At 39.7% G+C, this 12,998-nt stretch overlaps 1 protein-coding gene across 1 annotated transcript; it reads left to right on the top strand.

Moving 5' to 3' along the window:
- The first annotated feature begins 453 nt into the window (after positions 1–453).
- LOC149846032 (uncharacterized) lies at positions 454–11,949 on the top strand. Its single transcript, XM_089996125.1, has 28 exons — positions 454–588; positions 714–966; positions 2,454–2,592; positions 2,693–2,764; positions 2,879–2,950; positions 3,200–3,271; positions 3,370–3,441; positions 3,517–3,588; positions 3,667–3,738; positions 3,848–3,919; positions 4,009–4,077; positions 4,157–4,228; positions 4,480–4,551; positions 5,172–5,243; positions 5,323–5,394; positions 5,515–5,586; positions 5,686–5,757; positions 6,050–6,121; positions 6,206–6,277; positions 6,516–6,587; positions 7,815–7,886; positions 8,043–8,111; positions 8,194–8,265; positions 8,350–8,423; positions 9,303–9,431; positions 10,024–10,368; positions 10,525–10,898; positions 11,296–11,949. The coding sequence occupies exons 2-28, from the start codon at positions 864–866 to the stop codon at positions 11,704–11,706; spliced, it is 3,009 nt and encodes a 1,002-aa protein (XP_089852251.1). The 5' UTR covers positions 454–588; positions 714–863; the 3' UTR covers positions 11,707–11,949.
- Positions 11,950–12,998: the final 1,049 nt, after the last annotated feature.

Here is a 12,998-nt window from a genome sequence, read left to right on the forward strand (position 1 = left end):
TGCCCTTAAAATCGTTTGAAAATTACAAAAAAGGTCCTGACGACTTGATGGATGGGGAGAAGGCGAGTTTTTTACGAAGACAGAGCACTCGGCGAGGAGATCGCCGATTTGCGATGAAAAACTTTGGGATTGAGAAGCGGATAAAAAATGTGGCAAGGACAGCGCCAACCTTCGTGGCGTATAAGTATCGGCCCGCCTCCAGCTGTGCTTCTTTGCCTCTCTCTCTCTCTCTCTCTCTCTCTCTCTCTACAGTAAAAAAGTTGCAGAGCCATGACGGAGAGATTAAACAGGTTGTGGGGAATGACGATAAAATCGTAGCAGTAAATATTTGAGAGACTGATGGATGGGTGTTAACAAATTAATGACGATAATGAATAATCAATAAAGTTAGAAATAGCAACTAAGTGAACCAAAAAAAAAAGAAAAAAGAAAAGCGGGAGGGCGTCTGCCACCACCTCACTCACACTTATCTCTTTCTCTGTCTTCTGCAACAAGCAGCAGCTGGGTGTCTGCGAGCCAGACGTACTTGCTTGTATTTAGACGCCACAAAGATGTGACTGAACGACAGCCCAGCATGTCCTCTTTTTGGTTCATTTCTTACCATCCCAATTTATTGCTTCTCTCTCATCCTTTATCTTTCTGGGATTTATCTCCTTTCTTTGTTCTTTGTTTTTTGTTTTTTTTTTTCTTTTTTCTCTGTTGAGGGTAAAAAGAAGATGGAGATTGAAGTGATAAGAAATTTCTATTGGCCGTGGTGATGGTGGTGAAGCGAGTTAATGACAGAGAGTCTGTGGTGGTTTTTTCTTCAACAATGAGGTCGTTCTAAGAAGAGGAAGAGGAGGTGGAAGAGTGGAGAGACGAGGATGGCTTGTTTTTGTGAGAGGGTGGACAAGGGAGTCGGTGTCTGCTTTGTTCTGCTTTCTCTTCTCGGGATGCTCAGCTGCGTTCTTGCCGTTTCAAACGACGGTGAGTTCTTGTTCTATTCTTTCTTTCTCTTTTTTTTTTCCTTCTTTGGACTCTGCAATAGATTCAGAAGATTGTCGTGGTAGTTTTTCCCGACTATTTCGTTGTCATCTTTTGCATCGAAAGTTTGAGACTGTTCAAACGAAGATGTATTTACGATTTTGATGCATCAAGTTGCAGCCTTTTCCGTTTTTCTTCTTTGAATGAAATGCCATCTCGTTTTCCTCTCTCTCTCTCTCTCTCTCGCTCATTGGGTTCCAACTTGCAATAGATAAGCTGATTCATTCCTCTTTTAGCTGGCCGGTTCATTCCAGTCTGCATATTGTTGGATGCCGACAGTAGGCATCCTCTTCTCTAGTCTGTACGAAGAAATGGATCGTGACCATCTTAGTTTTTTGCTTAAATTTCTCTCTGGATACCGAGCTATCTATCATTGTTTTTTTTTGTTGCCGATGATAACTATCCTAACAAGTTTCCTTAGAGGGTTTTTTCGTTCACCAAAATTTGAGTTTTTTTTTCCAGTGCCTTGACAACATTTTTTTATATTGTCGATCTGGGGGATAAATCCCCGTGCGATTCGAACCCGAGACCTCTTGGATAAGCTAGCGCGGCCCAACTGTCCGGCTATCTCATTCGATCCCCTTCGCCCCCAACATTGTCTTGCATTACTCTAATGATAATGCTATTATGCCTTATTTTTTTCAAGGTTCCTCTTTGCACTTCAATGGAGTATTTTTCGCTTTTTTTTCTCTTTTTTATTTAAATATATCGAAAATCTCTGCTTTTCAGTTAGGGCCAATGTTGTGTAAATTCTATTCAGTAAAGAAAATGAAAAATGGTGATTAGGAGGGAAAATAAATTCTCGAATTTGCCTAATGATATGCTTTTCTGTTTTTTAAATCCATTATCCCGCATAATTTGTAAAGTAGAGAAATGTTGACATATCCAACTCCCACCATCCACTCAGAAACGGCCTTGGTTCTAAACGCCACTTTCTCTGTTCGGATTCCCCATGAATGCGTAGACCAGGTTGTTCCACAGCAGGAACTTCTAAAGTTTTTGTTTTCTTTTTCATTCTTTCGAGGGGCATCATTTCTGATGCAACTAAGTTATTTTTTCATAGGAGTTCTGTTTTACACATTTAGTCCGACAGTCGTTATTATCTTTAATGGGTGTTTGTAATGCATCACCCACTTACACTGTGGAAGTGGGTGGGCAATTGCATTTTGCTCTACAATCCCATTTCCCAACGTTCCCCTTTCTTCTGGAGGATCTGCCAAACTGTATTTTGTTTGAGAATCCCAGTTTCAATATATGTGGCTCTTCTGTATAAGTGGGCACTTCCAAACACCTCCTTGGAGTGTCAGAATCCAAGTTCTCTGTTTTTTGCTTCAACCATGTCTTGTGGAGCTGCTTAACGACACTTGATGTGTTTTTCTTTAATCTGGATGAACAAAATTTAATAGTTCATGGTGCTTGGACATGTACAGGTAAGAGTCTTTTGGAGATCAAAAAATTGTTTCGTGACTCAGATAATGTGTTATACGACTGGACTGATGCTTCATCTGCTGATTATTGCTCATGGAGGGGTGTTACCTGTGACAATGCAACACTCGATGTCATTGCACTGTAAGTGCCTGAAGTATCTGCACGCCAAATTTCTCGTTATCATTGCTATATATAGGTGAATCATCTTGCTTGATAATCAAAATCCTTCCAATTTCTGCAGCAACCTTTCGAGTTTGAATCTTTATGGAGAAATTTCACAATCAATTGGGGAGCTCAAAAGCCTGAGCTCAATGTATGTTGGACAACATCAATCATTGGCTATTTCATCCCCGTTTTAACATCTTGATGTGAGTTATTCATGAAACTAACTCGTTTTCTGTGCCCTTGTTGCCATGTTCTTGGGCAGTGACCTAAAAGGGAATTATCTCTCTGGGCAAATTCCAGATGAATTCGGGGATTGTTCTTCACTAAAAAACTTGTAAGTATTGTTTGCCTTGGGAGATGATGAGATGTTGAAATCATCAGAGTTTCTATCTCTATTCAAGAATAACCTGCTTCATTCTTCATTTGCAATAGCCTGCAGATTTTTTACTTTTCAAATCTTTCTTTTCAGTTTTTTCCTTTATGCTCTGCATAAATTCTGTAAACTTCCTGGTCAGCAAGTTATTATTTTCTTATACTGGTTTTGATCTTTTGGATATCTATTTATCTGCTGGTGTGGTATCAGAGATCTGTCCTCCAATCAAATCTATGGTGATATCCCGTATTCGATATCAAAATTGAAGCAGTTGGAAAACCTGTATGCCTCTCCTTGATAATACCATTATTTCCTGCTCTAGTTCTTGGTTCAATTTTGTTACAAGTTTTCAGTTAGATGACAATGTTTTGGCACTTCAGGATACTAAAAAACAATCATCTGATGGGACCTATACCTTCAACATTATCACAAATTCCTAACCTAAAGATATTGTAAGTTGCCCACTTATATTTCACTTCTTTTCATATTTCACTGGACATGTTTAACGTCTTCCTTCATGCTCTCAGGGACCTAGCACAAAATAACTTGACTGGTGAGATACCCAGGCTTATATACTGGAATGAAGTTTTGCAGTATCTGTAAGCTTCAAAACTTGATGCTGCATAAACTGTCTGAATAACTTTTAGTTGTTGATAATTGGTCTTGTTGATATACAGGGGATTGCGCGAGAACAATTTGGTTGGAACTATTTCACCTGATATCTGCCAATTGACAGGACTCTGGTATTTGTAAGTTATCTATCCTGTTGTCAGGAGGAAATCTGCTTTACTCTCTTTCTTAATCTGAGCAATCACTATATCTTGTGTTTATTGCCTTTTCTACTTGTAAACCTTGCAGTGATGTAAGAAACAATAGCTTAACAGGCGGCATCCCTCAGAACATTGGCAACTGCACCAGTTTCCAAGTTTTGTACGTATGGCAATAATGCTCTTGCGGTTGGTTTTCTTGGCCAAAATTGGATATTGTTAATCAACTTTACAAGGCAACTTTTATTGTAGGGACTTATCATACAATCAGCTGATTGGAGAGATCCCATTCAACATAGGGTTTCTTCAAGTTGCTACTCTGTATGTGTCTTTAATAATTTGAAACAGTTATCCAAGTTGTGCACTTGGCCAATTTGCTGATTTTTTGCATTGGTGCCAGATCACTTCAAGGGAACAGATTGAGTGGAGACATCCCATCTGTGATTGGCTTGATGCAAGCTCTTGCTGTTCTGTGAGAACCTCTGTCAGAAACTTGTGAAATTTTTACTTGCTTGATAAGATAGCATGCAACTCATATAGAGGATAGCCTTCATAGTTTTCAATTAAAGGCATGAAAGATAGCTCAACCTCAGATATCAAATGCCATTTTTTTTAGTGAAACTTGTTGTGTTATAAGGTTTCTTTCTTTTTTATTTATTTTTGTGCCTTGACTATATGATGGATGACAGCCTTGAAATAACTTGCTGTTTTTTTTTGTTTCAGAGACTTGAGCTGCAACCTTTTGACTGGTCCTATACCCCCACTATTGGGAAATTTGACTTACACAGAGAAACTGTAAGTTGATGTTTCTAATCAGAGTCAGACTTTGCGCCTATTTTAGATTTAGATTAATTGTTATTGTCTAGAGGGTAATCAAGGCTACATTCTTTTTCTTTTCATTTTTGCTTCAAAATTTTGTATATTTTTTGTTGCCAACAGAGAGGTATTATGCTGAGTGTACCTTAATAAATTTCATGGAATTTGAAAATGAGCTTCTTGGACATTTTGTTTGCCTTTTTTTCATGACAATTCCCAAATTGTCGATAACATATGACATTTAAAGGTAGAATTTCTCCTGCTTATTCGATACTTGGGTAAAACTACAGATAAATGTTAACTAATGACAACAGAAGGTTTAAAAGGCTGAAGGCTTTGAAGAGATATGGAAAATTGCTGTTGGAACTACCTCCAAAACATTTTCTGAGGATTTAAGAAAAAAATGTTGTTTCTTTGTTGTTGTTCATCCAATGTGTCTTGTCTTCCAAAAAATTTGGTTTACTCTGGCCTTCTGTGGAAGATTGTGGTATTTAATAGCTTATTGTGATGTGCTTCTATTCTCAAAAGTAGCGTACGTCTTTTGCATTTATTTTCTGTCTTCTTCAATCACACTTACTGGGTGTACTTTTAAATCACAGATACTTGCATGGTAACAAGTTGACAGGCTCCATTCCCCCTGAATTGGGCAACATGACAAAGCTTCATTATCTGTGAGGAACATTCCTTTATGATGTTTTCTTCATTTTTTGTGTGGTGATGTTGTATGATGTGATGTTTGTTCACCCACAGGGAGTTGCATAATAATCAGCTATCTGGCCACATACCTCATGAACTTGGGAAGCTGACTGACTTATATAACCTGTAAGTCCTTTCCATATCTTTCTTGGATTTTTTACTGGATCTTCCATCTTGTTTTCATGTTATTGATTCTTGGTTGCTTTATTTGATTGCCACATAATTTAATGATACATGCTTTTGCAGAAACTTAGCTGATAACAACCTTGAGGGGCCTATACCGGACAATATCAGTTTTTGTGTAAATCTGAATAGCTTGTACGTTCTTAATTAACTTGTTTTTTGTTGCACTTTGGTTGCTGTTATTTTGTTTTCCACGATTTTGGTTCTGTGATACCTACACTTTTTTTAATGCAGCAATGTGCACAATAACCGGTTGAATGGATCTTTACCACCTGCTTTTCAAAGGCTGGAAACTATGTCATACTTGTAAGTTTTTTTTGCTGTTGTTAGTTGATAAGGGTTTATGCTCATCCGATGGGTGCCAATTTGGCGTGTCTTGTTAGTGGGTTTATTGTTAGTGATCTAGTCAATGTTGTCACCGGTGGTACCAAAACCAACCATTTGATGTTTATTTTTATTTGTTGTGCTGCTTGGTTTATTTTGAACCTACAAAATACCTTCCTGTTATCGGAGCGCTGGGCTTGCAGTGGTATGAAGGCTGATCCAGGTCTTGTGCCTTCAAGAAAGTCTGATAATGTGTCTACCTTTACATGTGCAGGAATTTATCTTCGAATAATCTTCAAGGTATCATACCTGTTGAGTTGTCTCGTATGGGTAATCTGGATACACTGTAAGTATTTAACATTTGTCTGTCCGATATTTTTCAATTCCATCTTTCATGTATAAAGTAGCTGCATGTGTGTTTGCTCTTCAGAGATATTTCTGATAACAAGATCACTGGTTCTATTCCACCTTCCATCGGTGACTTGGAACATCTTCTTAAACTGTAAAGCTCTCTCTCTCTCTCTGAAAGATTTAATAAGAAAGCATGCGCTCTGTTTTTTCTTGGGAACAATTTCATTGGTTGTTGAATGAAATATTTTCCTTTCTCTAATTGAATCTTGAGTGGCTTGATTTTTGTCAACTTAGTTTACTGAACACTTCCTACACATGCAAATGGACACAAATTGTGCCTCCTTCCCTGTTTGATTGTCCTTTCTCATGAGCTGCATTCTCTTCTCCAGGAAGTTAAGTAGAAATTTTCTGGCTGGGCTAATTCCTGCTGAATTTGGAAATTTAAGAAGTGTCATGGAAATGTAAGTTCTACTGTTTGACACTCTTAATCGATAGTCTTTTGGTTAATGTTTGCAAGCATATGTAGTGAGTGTGACTTGTCGAGAACATCCAAACTCAATAGTGGATTCTGAACAAGGTTGCCAGACTAGAAAGCGGAAGCTAGAAGCGAGGCATTTTAAAATTTATAAGTGAGAAACAAAGTATCAATTTGAAAGTGAAACATGAATAAAAAAGGAAGCATTAAAAACTAAAATAAAATCGATTATTCTTATATACTATGTCACAGGGATTTGGCTAGCAGGGTGCCGCACCCGCGTCGATGCGATGCGGGTGCGGTCAACGCACCCAGGGCCATTTTGGTCTAATTTTTCGGACTTAAAAAAAAAACTTGCCAAGAAATTTTTTTTGCCCTATATGTCACAGGGATTCTCCAACTAGGTGCCGCACCCGCACCTGATGCGGTCAACCTGACCCTGGGTGCAGTCAACGCACCCAGGGTCATTTATGTCCAACTTTTAGACTTTATATATATATATATATATATATTTATTTATTTATTTTTGCCGCACCCCCGCACCCGGGTTTTTTGGAAGTGCCGCATCCCCGCACCCTCACCCATGTGACATATCTTATATATCATGAGTTTTCTGTAATAGAATTAAATTTTTGTTAAAATCTAATAACAATGATGGTTACCAATTTAAAGAAAGCACTTGGAATGTGAGTGAAAGTGTTAGAAGAAACGCATTGAAAACATGAAAAGAAATGTGAGAAAAGCATGGACAATGCGTGTGGGAAACATAGAAGCGTAGGGGATTCGAGATTCCCATGAAGTTTCAAAAACGAGGAGTATCATGCTTCCGAAGAGTTTCTGGGAAGCGTGCTTGCCACCTACCTAAGAAGCTTCCGGTAACTCTGATTTTGAACTTGATAGTGGGTTTGCCTTTTTAATATAGAAGGGTTGGAACTTAACTAATTTTCAACATGCTTGTGGTGCACGTTTTTGGAACTGATGCTTTCCCCTTGGAAATATGGTTCTTTGGTAGCCGTGATATACAGTTGATGCGTCCCCATAATTTTGGTGCATATGGTTGCACATTGACTGATATCTAAATCTGGATGTACGATTTGGAAGGCATGTATACTGGTTTCCACGCCAAACGCTGTCTGAAATTTTGGATTCTTATCTTAATTTGCCTATGCTTCACAATTTTAATATTGTAGTGCTGTTGTCTGTCCTTTTGTAGAGATTTATCAAGTAATCTTCTATCGGGCTCAATTCCTCGGGAACTTGGACAGCTGCAGAATCTGATTTCTTTGTAGGTTCTCACAATCTGATTTTTGTTCATTCCATTGCAGCCTGAAACTGTAGTTTGTTCCTTTATTTGAGAACAGTTTTTATGCTCGTGTTGGTGCTTGGGCTGAGTTCTTTGTTCCTTAAATTTTGATGGGTTTTTTCTTGTTTTGGTTTGCAGGAGACTTGAAAATAATAACCTCTCTGGTGATATTTTTGCATTAACTGGTTGCTTCAGTCTTACGTTCCTGTAAGAGCACTCCCACGCAATATCTGTTTTTCTTGTTTCTGCAAGCGGGCAGTTTTTTTTACAGTTTTCTTCCTGAAAACAGAAATGTATCGAACAACAACCTCATTGGTGATATTCCTACAAGCAACAATTTTTCAAGGTTTCCACCAGCGAGGTATGACAACCTTTTCCTTTTTCTTGGATAGAGACTTTCTTCTTTTGTCTTGTTCAATCATAACGAGTCTCCTGGCATATACAGCTTCTTAGGTAACCCTGGCCTTTGTGGTTATTGGACTGGTTCTCTGTGTCATTCATCTCATACTCCTATGAAAGGTAATTATTTGTATTTGGTACAGTTGAAACATATTTAACTTCAGCCAGTTTCCTGTATAATCCTGTGTGGTCATTATTTATCACATAACATCTTTGTAAAGCTTTCTGTGAGAATATTTTTGCATTACCTACTTTGGCTGTTGTTACTTCGTAACTTGTGTCGGTGTCTTTTTTATGGAAGAGAAAAAAATAATAATCAAACATTACAACTTCAAGCGACCTGAAGTCACAGTGGCATGAGTGTGCATAACTCGTTCCACTGTGTCTTCGTTTAGCTCAAACAATCGTTCTTTCATAGATACAACCTGTTCACCAGGTCCACATCCATTTATTTCCTGCATGGAATCTTGTTTTAAGCAATAGTTTTTCTGAACATAGTGTGTTAGCATTTGTGAACAACGATGCTTTTGAGTTCATTTTGAGATTTTAAGAACTTGTGCTCCCTACAGAAAACTATTCCCTGTAAGTATTTGCACTCATTGGAACTGTATTGGTTGTGGAATGCATTTGGGTGTCCTGAAAATCAACGTGTGTGATTTCTAGTTTTCAAGCCCACCGATTTTAGGGTCAGTATATAACTAAACTTTCTATGAGAGCTGCCCTGAATGACCAACACTGAAACTTCATATCACTTTTGGTTACATCTCGTAGCTAGAATGGGTTAATGTTCCACGTATAAAACACTCAACGAACTATGAATTTCTCAAAGAATTTAGTTTGCTTGCAGAGGAAAAGCTTGTCTGTTGGATGTGAATAGCTCATATAGCCGTCCTTTTAACTGAAAATTGCTTGTATTCCGCATTTCTTTTTCTTTTCCCTGATTGCATCACATTGGATGCTCCTGCTTTCAAATTGACGATGTTATGACAAAACTTACAGCTCCAATATCTAAAGCTGCCATCCTGGGGATTGCACTGGGCTCGCTTGCTCTCCTCCTGATGATCTTGCTTGCTGCATGTCGGCCGTACAAGCCACAACCATTTCCTGAAAATTCTGAAGGCAAACCAGGTAGATCTTCTCTTCCTGGACAGGCAGGTTTATTTAACGAGGGTGTGCAGTTCTTAATAATACCCAACCTATCTTTCTGTGGTGAACAATTGTTACGGCATGCATGCTACAATTCTATAAAGTTTCTCTGCTTCTGATTAATGAGAATGATGGGTTTTGATTTTTCAAAGGCCACGGGAATGACAGTGCGTTATGGTGCACCCCACCACAACTGGTTAGTGGTCGATGGTTGGCCCATCATCTTTGGTGGGCCTGTTTCTTTTTCTTTCCTTGGCAGGTTTGCTAATTTATAGGTACATGTGGGCCTCACAGATATTGCTGGCCAACTATTTGACTATCAACAATTCATCGTAGTTTCTCCAAAGAATACACTTTATGTTTCTTAAACGTTCGAGCTTCAATTTCAAGAAATTTTTTATGCTTTCTTTGTCTTATATCTTGAGCTGCTTTATATGTTTGTGTACTTATTTTGAATTTATTGAGGTCGACCACCTTTATGCCAGTAATCATCAACCCTATTGAGGAGAGCAAAATAGTTCTTTTATGTTATTTTTCTCTCAACTTCAGTTATGCCCTTGTTGATTAACTGCAGTTACCACCACCCCGAAGTTGGTCATTCTTCATATGAATATGGCCCTTCATGTGTACGAAGACATCATGAGGATGACAGAGAATTTGGGCGAGAAGTACATAATTGGTTATGGTGCATCTAGCACGGTTTACAAGTGCGTGCTCAAGAACTGTAAGCCCGTGGCCATCAAGAGGATGTACTCTAACTACCCTCAAGGCCTGAAGGAGTTTGAAACGGAGCTGGAAACGGTGGGCAGCATCAAGCACAGGAACCTTGTGAGCCTGCAGGGATACTCCCTCTCTCCCTTCGGGAACCTCCTCTTTTACGACTACATGGAGAATGGCAGCCTATGGGATATTCTGCATGGTGAGTGACTCTGCTACGTAGTTTACCAAGATTATCTTCTCCGACTGGATGTGGCACATTTATGTTTTAATTGCCATTTTTCAGATTAAATCGTGCTAGTTCTTAGTTATTTTGGTGTTGGTTATTGAGTTTTCTAGCATAACGTGGTGCATTCAGGTAATTCCGTGAAGAAGAAGCGGCTGGACTGGCCAACGCGTTTGCGTATAGCGCTCGGAGCTGCTCAAGGACTAGCATATCTCCACCATGACTGCAACCCGAGGATAGTCCACAGGGATGTCAAGTCTTCCAACATCCTCTTGGACAAGGATTTTGAACCCCATCTAACTGATTTCGGCATTGCCAAGAGCCTCTGCATCTCCAAGACCCACACCTCCACTTATGTCATGGGCACCATTGGATATATCGATCCAGAGTATGCACGGACATCCCGCCTCAATGAGAAATCTGACGTCTACAGCTTTGGCATTGTCCTCCTTGAGCTTCTCACTGGCATGAAGGCTGTGGACAACGAGTCCAACCTCCATCAATTGGTATGGAAACTGCTGATTCTCTGGTGCTCTGCTGTTTCTTACTGATTGTTTGCGTCTATTATATCTTGGGGTAATAAAATTTTGATGTATTTGTGCGGGATGTGCGCCTGCTTATCCAGAATGGGATATTTAGAATTTGTTTAATGCCCTAATCGTTAGGTTTGTAGATAAGTGGGTGCATCTAAACACCCCAACAATTTCAACCAAATGTACTAAATGATTAGTAACTAATATAAAAGATAGCAAACATTAATGTAAAAGGTTTGAAGTTAATTTAACCTATAATATTAAGCTGGGAGTATACTGTCTTGATTGCACACCAGTCTGCCCCTTTGATAATTAGGGGATATTCTGTCATTCTTAAAAGTGTCTCAACTGTTCCAACTTTGTTTAATAGATTCTCTCAAAGGCTACCAACAACACAATCATGGAGACCCTCGATCCTGACATCTCTGCCACTTGTGACGATCTGGGCGTGGTGAAGAAGGTGTTCCAACTGGCCCTTTTGTGCACCAAGAAGCAATCTTCGGAGAGGCCAACCATGCACGAGGTGGCTCGGGTGCTCGGTTGCCTCGCCAATGTCAATGCCAATGCCAACACCACCAAAGAGCAACAGCAGCAGCAAGGCGCAACAGGGCTAGCAGCTCAGCAGTGGCCGACTTCAGCCAACACGGGCTACAAGAGCTACATGGACCAGTACACCAATCTCAGCAAGGCCGACATGCTTGCTTGTGCGACGAGCATGAGCACCTCCGACGGCCATCTCTTCCTCAAGTTTGGCGAGGTTATCTCACAAAACAGCTTATGATTGGACGAACTGCATTTCATCCTGGCCATGCAGAAAAGGGGAAGCGGGTAGGCTGTTGTTTTGAGTTAGATATCATGTAAATGAAAGATTAGAATAGAAAGTGAGGAAAGGAGAAAGGCTTTGGATTCGGTGATCATCTGTTCTGTAATTTTGGTGATGGGTCCTTGGTGGTCTGTGTATTATTAAATAGATGATCAGTTCTTCATTGCTATTGTGTGAGAAAAAGATTGATTATACTTTTGTTTTATCTCATCCTTTGAGAGGGAGGTCAGCTTTTTCAGAGCAACCTGGTGCCTGCAGCAGTACGTGTTGGTGCTGCAATGCGTGTTGGCCACGTGACCGCCTATTATTACCCTGAGTGTGGATCAGGTCACGGGTACTGCGGACTGTAATACCGCCAGGGTTTTTTGCAGTCTATTATTAAATTGAAGGTTTTTTTTTTGCAAATTGGTCCCTGCTTATACCCGGCGATTTGCAAGGTAGTCCCTGCCTTGTGCCATTTTTCAAATCAGTTCCTTTCTTTTCGCAAATCACAAATTGATGGTGCTGCCCTTAGGACTTAGGAGGACCAATTTGTAAAATATAAATAAGATAAGGATTAATTTGCAAAAATTTAATACTTCAACAACTATTTGATTAAGGACATTTAGTGACCAGTTAACCATGGTCAGTAGCTGTGAACAGAAGGACCAGTTTGTAATAATGGTCGGAAAGGTGAGGACTGATTTGCAAAATGATACAAAGCAGGGACTATCTATTTCGCAAGCTATCAGGCAGAGATCAATTTGCGAAAAAAAAACTTTAAATTGATTATATATTTTTTACGCAAAGCACAGAGACATAACCTCACTGACTCAGCCTACTGTACTGTAGTCTCTGTCTATGTCAGCGAAAAACTCCGAGAGCTTACTCCTCGACCCCAGAGAGTCGCGGTGCTTCCCATGGGATTTGAACTTAGACTGCCTGTCAAACGGTGTAGGCCCAATCCCACTACGCCACACCCCTTCCCCTTGGGTCTAGATTATGTTTTCTCACTTCTGCACCCGTTCATCAGCGCGATAAATCGCGTTAAACAGATCAGGGCCGGAAAGCTCATGTCGGGCCCCACACGGTTTTTCAGAACCGTTAATGCTTGAAACGAACATCATCTGGGGTCCAATGAGTTAGGGTGGCCAAAACAAAAAGCACAACCGTTCATCTCCATAGATGAACGACAATCCAAGTAACTGATCCGCATTCTTGCTGCTTTATCTTGTGAAAGGAAAAAAAGGAAAAGACGGGTGCAAGGTATT

The sequence above is a fragment of the Nuphar pumila genome, chromosome 2, assembly GCF_984573655.1.
Source record: "Nuphar pumila chromosome 2, dmNupPumi1.hap1.1, whole genome shotgun sequence".
Classification (NCBI taxonomy): domain Eukaryota; kingdom Viridiplantae; phylum Streptophyta; class Magnoliopsida; order Nymphaeales; family Nymphaeaceae; genus Nuphar; species Nuphar pumila.